Below are 15,869 nucleotides of genomic sequence, written 5' to 3'. Positions count from 1 at the left end.
GCGATTAAAGACACACTTTAAAAAAATGCAAAATGTTTCTTACCTTTGATTTTCCCTTATGGCGTAGAACCTCAACTTGAGTAAAAAAGTGGAAAACACGGCGTATGTATCCAAAAGGCGTGACTCTAGTGAGGGGGGATGAACCAGCTTTCTCCCTTTCCTACCTGGAACCCCCTTCGGACGAGGGTCCGTCGAAGAGCGTCCGTGAATTGGGAGCCTGTCGCATCAGTTGGAACCTGCGCAGTCCGGACCGGTCCCGTTTGAGCAAAGGTTCCATAGGATACTCTGGCGAGGAAGGGGGACTACACCTGCTCAGCAAAGGGATATCCTGCTCTTCGATTTCGCAGGGTGAGCAGAACCGGCCCTTGAGGCCCCCCCGGACGCTGCTGCTGAGGGTGAATTCGGACTCCGCCGTGTCACTGTCCGAGAGTCCGTCACTCTCAATGGACGCCAGGTACCGGGGTTCCAGCTGGAGTCGCGGTGGGCACTTAGTGGTTCGGTTGAAAACGTCCATCTCGAGGGCGCAAGCGGCGTCCGGGGTGCAGCCATCCGGGTCCAGAATCTGAATGTCCTGCGGGGAGGGCACAAACTCGTCGAAGAGGGGACTCAAGAAATGGCGGCTGTTCTTCCTCTTCTGGCGTATGGCCACTCGAGGTGGCGGCGAGTTGAGACTGGACGAAGACAGGGGCTGTGCCTCGGCAGGCGAGACAGCGTCGTTTCGTGAGACCGGTAGAGGCAGTTGTGGTCTGGACCTGCTCGGACCGTTCGGAATGATTGGATTTCGAACAACCTCAGCGACTGTCACCACTTCCTGACCACCCCCGCCTTTATCCGGAATACTGGCGGGAGGAGCGTCCAGATTTAGGAAAGGGCTTACTGGCCCGTTGCACCGTTCCGCCTTAGTAGCATCGGTGATCAGATGCTCTGTGCCTTCGGCGTCGGAAGGCCTCCTGTTCCTGGGGCCCTTTGGATCGTCCTCATTTCCATCGAAAGTGAGAACGCAGGCGGCCACGATGAGCATGCCCCCGAGGCCCATGAACACAGGCCCCACATACGTGAGATTGTGGATGTGCAGCTTGAGGTGCTCGTTGACCACGCTCACAGTCTTGTTAGTGTCCTCATCGAGGTGCTCTTGGACGGCGAAATGATCGGCGTAAAAGCCGAAGACGGTCATGCCGACGCCGATGGCAATCAGGAGGACGCCACCACTTAATGCCTTGAAACACAGCCAGATGCACCGGAACGAGATGCAACTCTTCATCTTATCCAAACCTGAAGAGAAAAAGAAAGAGAAAACCGTCTAAAGAATATCAGACAGGTCAAATTATATGCAACATTATTTAATAACTGAAATTATGCTTTCCAGCCTCCATTCGCTGTTCCCCCGTTAAGAGCAAGCATTAAAAATAACACCCCGGAATCTTTCAAACTATTTCTTAACTGGTTTAGAACTTCGGAAGGCATTATAAGGAAACATGTATTAATGAAGGCTCATAACGTGGTAACGAAATTTAACAAAAGGAAAACATCTATGATACTCCTCGATTATCTCCATTCAGCTATTTTCATGTTTAAAAGATGACTACTTCAAGTAAATCATTTATTCTTGAACATTAAATCATTTATGTTAACTTTTTAAAAAAGTATTATTTCCAAGTATTTAAAATTGTCTCTTTTTTCATACTTCAGGGCAAATAACAGAAGAATGTGTAGTATCTGTAATAAGTGCTCCTTTTGATTTCTGTTATTTTATAATTTGTCGATTTTCCTACATTATCAGCCCAGTTAACTTCTTGTTGTTTTAGCATTTCTCAAACAATAGGTATTATTTATTCTTTTGTTTTAGGGTATCATCATCAAAAGTACTTAAATTAATAATTAATTAATTTAATCAGAAGTAATTAAGATATATTTTCGTTCAGATACAAAGTCTAAAGCCGACAAATAAAAAAAGTCAGAAATAAGAGAGAGTGGTATCAAGCTGAGGTAAACAGATGAATAATAAAAGTAATAATTAATAGAAGTCTTAGAAGAATTAGTCGGTGAACAAACCGAAAAGTTCAAAGAAATACGAACTCCACAGCCTTTGTATATTACTTCTATACATTTTTCGGTATCTTCTTTTCGGTGCCTTCCGTGCTTTTACAAGAATATTGGTTCAAAAGGTTTTAAAAAGTTCACATTTTAGATTGAATTAGAAAGATTTCTTAAAACTTAAACTCGGAAATTTTTGGAAATATGCCATTTGAATCGCGTTGGATGAAAATAAATTGTGCAAAACAGAAATCGAGTTTGTTTTGAAGTGCATTAAATCAAAATTGTAAGAAATAAATCTGTGTAAAAGGGAATATTTGTATTTTGATTTATTTCATTCCATAAGTGAATTTCATACAATAATTTTCTATTAAAGTGAGAAATGAGGATGCCTACCATTCCATTTGAAGTCAACAACTAGTAATGACAAACTAAGAACAAATTGCACTAAATAATATATTCTATATTAGTATGCATCAGTAATTTGGTAAATTTTTATACTATTCGCGTAACATTCAGTACTTCGAGAGGTTTATAAACTGAAACAACTTAAAATTAAATAAATAAAGTTATCTGTAACAATGCAAATATTTCTAAGGCTGATATTACATAGCAGCATTTCTTTATTAAAGCAGCCACCGCGGTTTGGCCCACCAGCGGCCGAGCGGTAAAGTCGCTGAACACTGGTAGTTCGGTCCGAGGTTCGAATCCCGCGAACGGGCTGGCTGCATGGGTGTTTTCGTGGTTTTCCCCATGTGTAACATGTATACGAGTCAGTTTCCCTTAGAAAGTCCTCCACGAAGGCATCCCTCCCCTTAGGCAGATAGCCCTAGTGAGCTTTGCCATAATTAAATACACACACACACACCACCGCGGTTTGTCTACAAAATAGGCAAATCAATTGCAAGTTTATTAACGCGCAACGTTTAATTATCACGAAAGGTTTGTGTGATGGTTGCTTTAATAAGGAAGTTCCGATATGTATACTGCGGCATCATTATAAACAAATTATCTTAAATATAACAAAACTTTATATATTATATAGATGCATATTTTTCAAATTTATTTCAAATACCATCCCTTACAGCTCTAGTCCCATTATTTCCGGACGAATATACTATGAAAATATATTGAATGAATTTTACGATTAATAAACATCAGCCAAGATCATATACGAAAACATTTAATATAGTAATTTGAAAAAAAAATATTTTCAAGGTAAATAGCATAACATTCTACCAGCAGAAGATAGTTTCTTAAGGATCTGGAAAGCTTAAAAATTATTCTTGTTATATTATTCCAGGCTTGGGATCTTAAAAATTATTCTTGTTATATTATTCCAGGCTTGGGATCTTAAAAAATTATTCTTGCTTATTCAGTAAACTAATATAACATTTTGATACTGCATTAGAATACTAGTGGCTAAGAATAATAAGATGCTCATAAATTTTAAAGTATATAAGATATGAATACGTTTTGATGTAGTGTTAATATATTTGACATACTAGTAGGTTGTATTAAACTATAAGATACTAGGATATTTCGATATTCTCATGAAAATAAACAATAAGATTATTGTGCATTAATCCCTTAGATAATGAATTTGTCTCGAAAATATTACACAAAAAATTGGAAATATGTACAACATTGATAATATTTACATTATTTTGATGGTAATAATTCTTATTATGTTCGAGAAAATTCTACTCGTTGTCAGTAGTATATCCTTATCATTTGCTGTTATAAATGATTGAAATAATTCTCAGTTTGTAGCTGAGAAATGTAAACATTTTAGCCTCTACCCATAAATATCTTCGAATCATGTATTGCAGTGATAATGAAAACTTCAGCTTGCTAAAACATTTACTAAAATTTTAAATTATCTGTCAATAACAAGCAAAAGGCTCTTGCTTATATTTTCTGCATTTCAATAAACATTTAAAATTTATCCATATTAATATTTTAGTTAAAATAAAAGTTCCAAGTTAGTACAAGACATTTAAATTTCAGTCCCAGTTAGTCTTTCGATAATTTTGAAATTAAATTATTAACCATAAGCAAAATAATAATAGGCATTATCGAATTGACTTCTGTTATAAGGGAGTCAAGAACCTGCTACGTAAGTCATATTCATATAAATAATTCAATTATTGATTAAAAATGATGTTTAATATTATTAAATATTTTCTTCTAAAACTGTTGATAAATTTCTGCATCTTCCTAATATGATTAAAATGATTAATTAGACGTTTTCTTGTTTTGGTATAAAATCAAGAATTTAAGAGGACATATTAAGTTATTTTGAGAACTAGTTTATTTATTGTATATAAGTCTTAAGACTACCTCTTTGTCTCCGAATGCAGCAGATACATTATCAATTCACAATAAAATTTTGGTACTTTAAAATGAAATTCTCACTTACTACAAAGAAATAATAATAAAAAAGATTTTTTTTCAAACAAAACCATGAAACAAACTAAATAAAATTTAATAGGGAAACTATTTTCAAACAAACTGAATGAGCGAATATTTACATTCACAGCTGTTCCTCCCTCCCCAAAACAACATTTAATTTCAGAATATAAAAAGGGAGATAAAAAAGTAATATTTCATGAGCGGTTTTTAAAAGCGCAAAGAGAATAATTTAATTAATTCAAGAAAAATTTCAAAAATAAAGCAGAACTTTCATAATATACTAAATGTTCATTGTTAAGTGAAACACTTTCGTTAGGAACAAAATAGGGTATTCTAGAGAAACTGATCCTAAAGTATTTTGATGTAATTTATTATAACGAGTAAATTTCAGCATCATTTCCAATTCGGAGGGATAGTTAATTATTTTTCATATGTAACATTTTTAATTATTATTTTTATGCTGTTTTTATGCCCCGATGAAAGCATTTCAAGCTATTTTCAAATTCACTACCTGTTAACAAGTTTTTCCTTTACGCGCGCATGCGCACACACGCGCGCAAGCACACCTACATATTTCTGTTAAAAACGTAAATTAAAAAGTGGAAAAAACTGGTTCACTAGAGGCTGAGCTGTAAAACCGCTGAACTCTGGTAGTTTGACCTGGATTCACATCTTGTCGAACGGATGGTTGCCTGGCAATTCTCGAAGCTTTCTCCTTGCATGAATATGAACCAGTTTCTCTTAGATTGTTTTAAGAGAAGCATCCACCCTTTTAGGCAGATAACCTACGAGTGTTTTGCCATAACCTTATAAGGTATTTCTCCCGCCTTCCTAGCGTGCCTTCGTGGTGTGGTGGTCTGCACGCTGGACCGGTATTCCAGAGGTCCGTTGTTCGATTCCCGAAGGCGTTGCTAAGTTTTCATTTCTCCTGCTTCCAAAAAATACCTAATGTCTCTACAATCTAAATAATCTTAATCAGGCGATCCTTTTTAGCAACATATTACTCTCTCAAAACATCCATTTTTGCTACTCAGAAAATGTTTTCTATTTAGGATTTCTAATTCTTATTTTATTTACTTAAGATCAACAAAAAATACCGGTTTCTTTACAAAGGTGGGCAAAACGTTTTGATCCAGACTCTCAGCACAGGCAAAGTGGGAAAAATTTAAATTAGCGATAAATCCTTAAAAGAGTTGTCTTATGGTGCTCTGATCGAAAAGAATAACGATTATTTACATAATATTGCTTGATCTATGTTCACCATATGATTTCTCCTATTCATCATCCAAGGAAAAGCCGATATTTGATTGGTTCCTCTGATTTGTACATATTTTTTAACTTGCAGAATATAAGACGTAAGTCAATGTACTGAATATTGGTCTCAATTAATAAAGAATGTATTACTAATATCAACCCTATTAATAATATGATAGAGTGTAATGCTCAATGTAAGTAAATCGAACTAATCGAGAGGATTAGCAGTTCGAGTTCTTAACAGTTAATTAGGATAACACTACAAAACGATAGCGAATCAATGGGAAACAAATGATGTCGCAAGAAAAATCAAAATACTTCATTCAAGCTCTAATAATGACAAGAATAAGATCTATTAAGGTTTCAAAAGGAATTGAAATGGGCCTCATTTAAATCATCTATAAAGTAAAGGTCATCAATAAGGCGTTTGTGAATTTTCTCAAAACTACTTACAGCATCTATAAATTTTAAGTGCGTTTGTCCACGTACGAACTTCCACATAGAATAATAAAGATTTATTAAAGACGCACTTTATTGAAACCATTGAAGCGTTTTTTTTTGGGGGGGACTAGTTTATTCACTTAAAGAATGTTTTAGCAGAAATCAAATTTTAATTGACATCCTCTATTAGTAAATGTGAGTATTTGAAAATCATTTCCTGGCCAGAGATTTTGCAATCCAGTATTTCTGCATACACGTATTGCTGCGGTGATCTATTTACATTTCAGAATATGAATTCTATAAAATAATAAGGCAATATAAAAAGAAATAGTTTTACACTGTCCATTTATATAAACATCTTAAGTTTAAATTAATCAATCAATAAATTAAAATTGATTTGTATAAGGATTAATTTTATACTTTCTGATTTAGCCATTTTCAGTATAAAAATTACAGGAGGTCTCGCTCTCTTTTTAGTTTCTTTTGTTCTTTTTAATCCAAAGGGGCTTTGTCCCTGAAGGACTATTGTTTTTGTTTTCCGATTTTGTGTATTGTGTGTATTTTGTGTATAACTCTATAAACGGCGTATAACTTTTCAAATCGTTGCCACCAAATACTATCGCCCTGTATTATATTCAAAGAAATTAAATGATAAAGAATCTGCATAAATGTATGTATGTTTCTCGCATTGTGATAAAACAACGGTACCTTTAGAGCCATCCAATTTCGAATGGCGTAATCCTACTGCGAATATGGGCATCTGAAAGCCCAAATTTGAAATTTGGATTTTGTTTTATTATCGTTTCATATTTTGTAAAACTTTAACGAATTTTTGATTAACAAACTCAACGATTTCAAAGCGAGCAATGGCAACACTCTACGGGGGAAAAAAACCTTTTTATCTCCAGCGCGCGGAACTGTGTATTGGAAATTCTAAAGATATGCTCATTTTAAAATTATTTTGCAACATTGCTGTTGAACTGAATTTTATAAGTACAAAGAACATAATATTTAGTAAATTAAAGTAACACACAAAACTTTTGGACGTAATCTAAAATCTGAAACCTTTCAGATTTTTTCTTTTTTTCCTTTTAACTTCTCGATTCAATATTATTTTTGTTCATCGTTTTCATCTAAATGGATTTTTTCTATAAAACACTTATTAAGTGCTGGCTATATGTTCCTTACCAGTAAGAAACATATAGCCAACACTTAATAAGTGTTTTTTACCAGTATTAAAAGGAAAATATTAGTTTCTCAGTAGCTAATGCTAAGTAGAGTTTCAGAATTAAGTAGCTAATGCTAAGTAGTAAATATTAAGTAGAGTTTCAAACACTTTAAACCAAATTTCTATGTGTAACTTAAAATTTCCTTTTAACAAAACAAAAAAAGTCGTGAAGTTTGTACTTCGCATAAGCTGTGTAAATGCTATCAGAATAGATATTCTGTTTCATAACAGGACTATTAGGCTGCGGAAAATCCAAATAATCTTTTAAGCATGCATAATTTATTCTATCAGCACTCTGAAGTATCTATTTGAAGGCTTAAACTGCGTAAGAGAGTGTAATGCTATTCAAAATTACTCTGTGTTAAATTATCTAACGTCTGTTATAATTGATACTTGGATGAAACAGCGATTCTCCTTGCAAAGTAAATAACCATCTGCATTTTCAGACGCTTAAATACGTTTAATTTATACTTTTATGATTTCTGTAGGGTGCTAGAGAATATTAGGTTGCATAATTATTTTACAAGTACTTTTGCATAAAAATGGGACAGTTCTATATCTCCGATTCTACTGAGTCGATTGACGAAATTTAACTTGCATTTTTCATGTCTTAAAAGCGCCACATAGAATACATATATTATTTAAATATTGCATTGTTCTAACATAGGTATTCTGACGCAAAATGACTTTTCTGGAGTGACATACCCATGGTCTTCCTGTACTTAAATTCTACGACTAAAATTATACCAAAATATCAAGTTTTGTAAAAATAACGTGAGTAGTTTTTAAAAATTAGCTGTCAAAATTTTAACTCTTCCAACTTACCTGAATTTGGTATATATTTATTATTATCTTTTTTTATTAAACGTACTTGATTTCTTCTTTTATAGTTCGAAATTTAGGTTCAATAAAAATAAAATTCGCAGATATTTTTTGGATTTTTATAATTTTTATATTTTTGTATTTTTTATAAATTTTTCGAAAATGTTTTTGAACTACAACCTATTAAATTTTTACCATCATCTTAAGATGACATTCTAGGCATACCTGCAAAAAATTAGAGGTTTTTTATTTAATCCAAAGATATACGCGAATTTATACATTCGCACGTTTTGAAATTTGGCTTATTTGTTATAAGCGATAATAAAGCCAAATGAGCTTTACGCATTTCGTTAAAGTTGTGTGAAATTCTTGTAGCGTCATTAGGTTTTTTGAAGCAGAAGACGTGAAAAATGTGCAATGGACCCCTGAAACTGGAATCTGGACGTGTCGAATACGTTCCGAGCGTGTTACCGTTATACCACGAAAGCATGTTAGATGGAGAGAGAAAATGTTTTATACACTTTCGCTTTCAAAGAGTGACTGGGGATTAGGGGACTCGTCGCCAAATCCAGGTGATGAAGAATCATCATTCACCATCTTTTAGTTCGGGGGCCACTAGTAGTGTCATTAGTTTTTTTTTTTTTTTTTTTTTTTTTTTTTTTGTTTTGTTTTGTCTTTTGTTTTGGTAGAATCGTGACAAATGAGCAATGCTCTCGCCGAGACTCAACTCTGGATCTCTCGAATACGCGTCGAGTATGCTTCCAGTTACACCACGAAGGCATGCAGAAAGAAGGGAGAAAATGCGAAAATGAAGAAAAGGAAAATAGGTTGCTATAAATTAAGAATTTCACGAGTGAATTACTCTTGGTGCAAACTAAAAGAAGTGCGACGAGAAAAAGGTTTAATTTTCTCGGTAAGTTTCTCACCAAATTTTACAAAATTTAACGTTTGGGCGTAATTTTAGCCTTAAATAAAAATATGAAAAATCGTCGGCATGTCATTTCAGAAAAGGTCCGATTTTGTGTCACAATACCAATGCTAGAACAATGCTAATATATAAGTCTAGCATATACCGTATGTCGCGCTTTCGAGACATGGAAAACACAAATTAAATTTCGTCAAGCCCAGTAGAAGGAAGATAGAGAACTGTCCCATTTTTTTTGAATGCATGGTGTACTATATTTCTCTTTACTTTATGGAATGATAGATGATTGCAATATGAGATGATTTAATATCGGATAGATTAAGATAAACCGAACCTAGAACAAGTGAAGTCCCCCATTATAGGTTTGGTTTATCTTGGGCTATCTGATATAAAATCACCTTACATGTTCATGTGTTCTTTACTTCTTTGGCTTCGGTTTATGTTGGGTGATCCTCCTGAGAATAAAATGTTCTATTATAGTGACAAAATGTTTTTGTAAGTAAAAGTAATAAGAAATGGGATTCTAATAAACATCGACTACAGCTTTCCTTTCCATCAACGGTAAAATGGCTTTTCGGATCACAGTAATTGGCAAATTATTTTAATTAGTTAAAAAAAACGTTTAATTTCTTCCTAAGTTTCAAGAACAATAAATTAAGTATTGTACAAAGTAAAGTAATAAATGCTATGAAAGAAGTAAGCTTCATCAAAATATTAAAAAAGCGCTCGGGGTTATTTATTCAAAAAGCATTTAAAAATGCTCCCTAAGGCTATTTGTTTGTTCTCAAATAATTTAAACATTTCTGAAACAACCCATTTAATTTTGTAAAGTTTCATTCAAATATCCAGATATTTTCTTTAATGGTACTTTGCATTAAATATAAGCCTGAAAAATAATTCTTTCATACTTGATGCAAATATAAAAGGAGGACAAGAAGTATTATTCAATAAGTAGTTTACATAAAGAGTATGCCTTGTTTCTAATAAAGCTAATGGCAAAGAAGCTATTTTTGAAACGATCATTACTTGCAAATAGCACTTAAGCTGCTTTTATTGATGTTATGTTGAAACATAAAACACAGCTTAAGCAACTTAAGTTAGCTGTAGTTGCTTAAATCGCATTTTTTTACCAATAAATTAATTCAGAGTGTTATATTTTACACTCATACGCATTAACTTACAAATAATAGATAACTTGAAATAACTGACGCCCGCTATAGCTATTTTAGTAGTTTATTTGACTGTAGCAATATTTGTTGGAGATCAAAACTCAGAGTGTGAAATAATTGAGTAAATGTATTATCTGTTATTTCTTGGGTCAGTTTGAATAAATAGCTGCGTGAAAATGTTATGCGATTTCTGAGATTAAAATACCTACCGATTTACGTTCTATCTTACATAAAAAAACTGAATATAGTTTGTTCTCATTTGATTGTCCGAAGAAATAAAGAAATAATGTGAATTTTTAACTGTGTGAGTTGTTTTTTAACGTGCATAGTAAACGCTTCCGTAATTGGTATTGGAAGTGTTGGTCTATAAAAGATTAACCGACAATATCAAAATAACGAAGCTTCTTGAAGGTCTAAATTTCAACCGAAATTTAGGTCTATGAAATGAAAAATATATCACGGGTTAATAATCTGAAGACGCAAATGTGGGACACATTTGTGTTATGTGAGCCCAAAGTAACATGTTTCCAAATACTGAATTATTCAGAATACAAAGATGAACTACCAATCCATTTTCATGCGTCGATACTTAACCTTTTAAGGTAGTGTTCATGACTGTTAGAAACAAGTCCCAAAGAAAGACGCTATATTCACTTTAGTTTTTGCCGGAGTAGACGTAAAAATTACGTAAGATCTAAAGATCATTACTTTACATCGTTGTTGATGCAAATTGTCGCCTGTGTTCATGTTCGTAGATGACGAAGATTCACTTGGTTTTAAAACACGTCTGGTGCCCGAGTCCGATATCTTAGATTTAGTTACATATTCAGAGACGTTTAATGAAGAAGGGATTCAGAGTCTGGCTACACGATGATAATTCCGTTCGCGTCCCACCCTCTCAAAATGACGGCGAAATAATCAGACTTGTACTAGGAAAAGAGAATGATGATAAGGAGGAAAATGAAGACGACACGCAAAATAAAAGAATTACGCGGAAGGAAAATGACGCAGAATTGCAGACCTTAATAAGATTTGCCGAGCAATGTTTATCTGTGTCAATACATGAGGCTTCGCTATATGTAAAGTAATATGCGAAGCGAATTCTTAAAACTCTTGCAGCAATCTCGCAAACAAGTAGACATTCCAAGTTATATATCATCACAGTAAAACATTTGTACTTAACAACATAATACATGGTAATTTTAAATTGTTGTTTATTTTTATTTTTCTGAAATATAAAATCATGTACTTGCATTTCAGTTTTAAATAATTTGCCTAATTTTCTATATTATTTAGTTAATCATGTTCGAAATATCGAAAAATACGATTAATGGTCTTTGCATAATGCAGTTTCTACAACATGCAGTTTCTACAGCATGGCATCAAAAACGTGTACAAATTATTTCTAGATAATCAGTTATACGGGAAAATCTGCTTCGGTGAGGATGCGTTGGCATATTTCGCAAGTGCACATCAGCGTAGCCAATGAGGAAGGAGTTTCGAAAATGGACCAATGAGCTTCTATTGCTCTTGTGACGCTAAATCTTCATGCATGTGAGCGTATGTCGTTTACGTTTTAATTTGCATTTGTTTCGCGGTAAAAAATGTATGGCGTAGTAGAAGAAAATTTCGTAGTGCATTCGTTTCATTAATCGCTGAATTTCACTTTCGCGATTTTTATCACGCATTAATATTTGGATTGATGTTCATGGCATATTATCACCCTTTACATCGAGAAAATGATGCAAGCTATAATTAGCCTTGAATATTATGCATTTACTTAACATCTGTGCATTAAGAAAATTCAAGTGTATAGTTTTTTTTAAATAATTTTTCATATAGACTGCAATAAAAAGTGCTGACTTCTATTACATATATAATTGGTGTAAATATTTTTCTTATATGCATAGTTTTAAGTAAAGATGGCATTTGGGCTCAGCTGTTTATCACATATATCTTTCTTCATCTTATTTACCACTTATTAAGTAATGTTTCACATGGATATTTTTGCGGAGCATCCAAAATGTGTTTGTATTTATTTTAAGTTCTTTCAACCAGGTAGTGAAATCTTCACATTTGCTTATATTTGATCAACTTCGCAATGACATTTTCAGAAGAAATCGGCGATACTTTAATTATTTTGTACAGAAAATTGCGTGGCAAAATATTTTAAACCATTTTGCTTAAATCTTAAAGCACGCGAAAGGTCATGTGACATGACAGAAATATTGCTGGATGCCCATTGGTCCATCCTAGAAGCCACACCCTCGGTGGCTACACATATGTGCACTTTTGAAATATGTGATCCGTTGCTGCTGATTAAGAGAAATTTTACTGTATAATTTCTAAATGCGTTAAGCTTATTCTCGTGATGTATCTGCGTATAGACGAAAAAACTCAATCCTCAATCAATCAATGATTCATTTGTGTAACAATGAAAACGTAAATTCAGGTCTAAATAGTAATAGCATTGTAATACATTGTAAATAGCAACTTGATACACTAAAAATCATTTCGTCACCAAGCGTAGTATTTAAAAGTATTTACATTTCTTGAAGGTAAGCAATATATACTTAAACATGAGTCCGCCGAAAACATTGCGCAAATACATTGTGGACGAAAACTTCCCGAAGCAAAAACACAAGGCAAAAACGCGTCCTACAAAACATCGTAGGGAAAAAAACAAAGCAAGGTGAAAACATCGCAGTTCTAAAACATCGTCGTAGAACATGAAGTCATTCAAAAACTTCTCAGTTTAAAAAAGTCGTTGTCGAAAATATCGCGGTAAAAAAATAAAGCACCTACAAATCATCGCATGACGATAATATCGCAGACATGCGTTTTTTCAGGATTTCAAAGTTGTAAATGCATATTCGCAAAAGGAATTTTGAAATGAAGAAGAAATGATAAATATGTTTACCTTTATATTTCGTGTTTTTGAATTAACTAATAAATTTTTGCTGAAAAAGTAATAAGGATATTCAAAAACTAAAAATGAGTAGAAAAATAACACTAGGCATAGCAATTAATAGAATTTTAAACTCATATCGTTAACTAATAAAGGTCAAGTTTTACTAGTATTTTTCATGCAAAATGCAGTCTAAAAAAGATTAGAAAAAGGAAGATGAGTAAGTGCATGCAGTTGCCTCTATTAAAATTGCTTAATTAATTATCAAATAATAGAATTCTCTCAACTACTATAAGTAGCATTAGATTTCTAGTCATTTTCAGTTTTTGAAAGCTTAAGTTGCCAAGTTGCCTTCTTAATTTTGTAGCAAAAATTTATTAGTTAATTCAAAAATATAACAACAAAAATCTTCCTCGTTCCTTCTTCCTCTCAAGAGTCATAATTTAAATATGCACTTGCAACTTTTAAAGCCTGCAAAACACATTTCTGCGTCATGCGATGATTTTCAAGTGCTACCATGATATTTTCGACAACGATGTTTTTAAACTGCGAGGTTTTTTATTAGCTTTATTTTCGACAACGGTGTTTTGTACTACGACGTTTTAGAATTACGACGTTTTCTCCTTGTTTTGTTTTCTTTCACAATGTTTCGAACGACGACGTTTTCGCCTTTGCGTTGTTTTCTCCGCGATGTTTCCGCCTTTCCGTTGTTTTTTCCGCGACGTTTTCGCCTTTGCGTTGTTTTCTCCGCGATATTTCCGCTTTTTCGTTGTTTTCTCCGCGACGTTTTCGTCTTTGCGTTGTTTTCTCCGCAAAGTTCTTGTCCTCGATGTTTTCCCCTAAAATCCTTAGGTATGGCTTGCATGCTAATTGCAAATGCAATGCGTTCCCGTTACAGTTTGTAAGAAACGTGTTTCAGATAGATGTATTTCACTGAAGAATTCTTCGTAATGCGTTAATTCTAAAATTTCATGTAAATTTTCTTGATTATTTTGATTTATTTAATAAAAAGCAAGCAGATTAACATCCAGGCGATAGTGTTTCTAAGAATCAGAGTCAGCGCCTACATTTTCAAACTGAAATTGCTTTAGGCATGGCCATAATAATAATTTTATTACGCGAAAATCTGAAGAAAAATATTCACATTTAATGCTATAATTTGAAAACGAAAAAAATCAAGGTTCTTCTGGAAATTTGCTGTATAGTTTATAAGGTATTTCTTCCGCCTTCTTAGCATGCCTTCATAGTGTAGTGGTCAGCACGCTCGGCGCGTATTTGAGAGGCCCGTGGTTCGAGTCCCGGCGAGGATATTGCTCCTTTTTACGTCTCTCCTGCGTCCCCCCCTAAAAAAAAGGCGAAGGCGTTACTAATTTTTCATCTTTCCTGCTTCCAGTTAACCTAATATCTCTACAGTGGCGCCCGAACTAAAAGGGTGGTGGACGACTATTCTACACTCCCAGGATTTTGCGATGGGGTCCTCTAATCCCCAGTCGCCCTTTAAAAGGGGAAATATACAAGATATTTCTCCCGCCTTCGTAGTGTAGTGGTCAGCACGCTTGGCACTTATTCGAGAGGACCGTGGTTCGAGCCCCGACGAAGGCGTTGCTCATTTTTCATCTATCCTACTTCCCCCACAGTTCTCCAATAATAGCAGCTATTCAGGAATACCTCCGTGCTCATAAAGAATTAAAAATTATTCTAGAATGGACGGAAGCCCATATCGGGAATCATGGTAATGAGACTGCAGATCGGCTTGCAAAAGAAGCAGCCCATAACGGTCCCAGTACAAGTCCCAGTACAAATCCATTCTCATTTAAAACGGAATCTGCGCGCCACAGCTCTAGCACTCTGGCAGGCTGCGTGGAACAACGAAGACACAGGCCGCCGAGCGCATACATTTCTGCCTAAAGTAGATAGGGAACTACTGGTTGCACGGCCACAAATGGTGTATTACATCACAGGGCATGGGCCCTTTCCAGTATATTTCGAGAGATTTGGAATCTGCAATTCGGATCAGTGCTGCTGCGGCGATCTGGGCACAGCAGAACACTACGTTCATGAATGTCCTCTCACGGAGGGAATGCACATTCCGTTCCCGCAGACGAACAGGGAGGCATTCAACAGATTTATGGTCAAGCAGCGACACCAGACCAACAAAATTACTCATATAATTGATAAGCTAATGGACATGGGTCCAGACTTATACCATGTGTAAATATAACTGGTCAGTATGTCAGCAAATTTCAATGTAAATCAGTATCATTCAAGCATAAGTAATCTAGGTATGTCTGCGATGTGTGTATATAGTGTTGGCAAGCGTTTCCTAATGTATGTTATTATTATTATTATTATTATTATTATTATTATTATTATATTTTTATTGTGCTAGGTGTATATACTAGCTCTGTCTTATTATTCCAAAGCAAATGAAGGAAATGTCATGTAGGTATTTAGAAAGTATATGTATGTAACAGTGCTGGATTGCATGTCAGCAAATATGTATTAACAGAAGCATGTAAATAACTACTAATGTATATCTGCCCTTGTTTAGCCACGTACAATGCTATTCTTGAAGATTCAAAATCACTGAACCCGGGCCCTTTGGACGGATGTCTACCCGGTGGCATTTGGTTCGCGGAACTGCCAACCGGATGGTCCAGGCGTTGGGTTTGG

At 34.5% G+C, this 15,869-nt stretch overlaps 1 protein-coding gene across 1 annotated transcript in view; it reads right to left on the bottom strand.

The window, feature by feature from the left end:
- LOC118190295 (uncharacterized) overlaps positions 1–15,869 on the bottom strand; it is a 340,692-nt gene that overhangs the window by 282,845 nt on the left and 41,978 nt on the right. The window contains exon 2 of the mRNA XM_035360992.2: positions 44–1,272. Coding sequence (XP_035216883.1) covers positions 161–1,272 — 1,112 coding nt within the window. The 3' untranslated portion in view covers positions 44–160. The remainder of the gene's footprint in view (positions 1–43; positions 1,273–15,869) is intronic.

The sequence above is a fragment of the Stegodyphus dumicola genome, chromosome 8 (assembly GCF_044657685.1).
Source record: "Stegodyphus dumicola isolate Sdum_Otavi_A_Nest chromosome 8, ASM4465768v1".
NCBI classification, from domain to species: Eukaryota; Metazoa; Arthropoda; class Arachnida; order Araneae; family Eresidae; genus Stegodyphus; species Stegodyphus dumicola.
The sequence above is the reverse complement of the archived record's forward strand: the minus strand, read 5'-3'. Positions and strand labels throughout refer to the sequence as shown.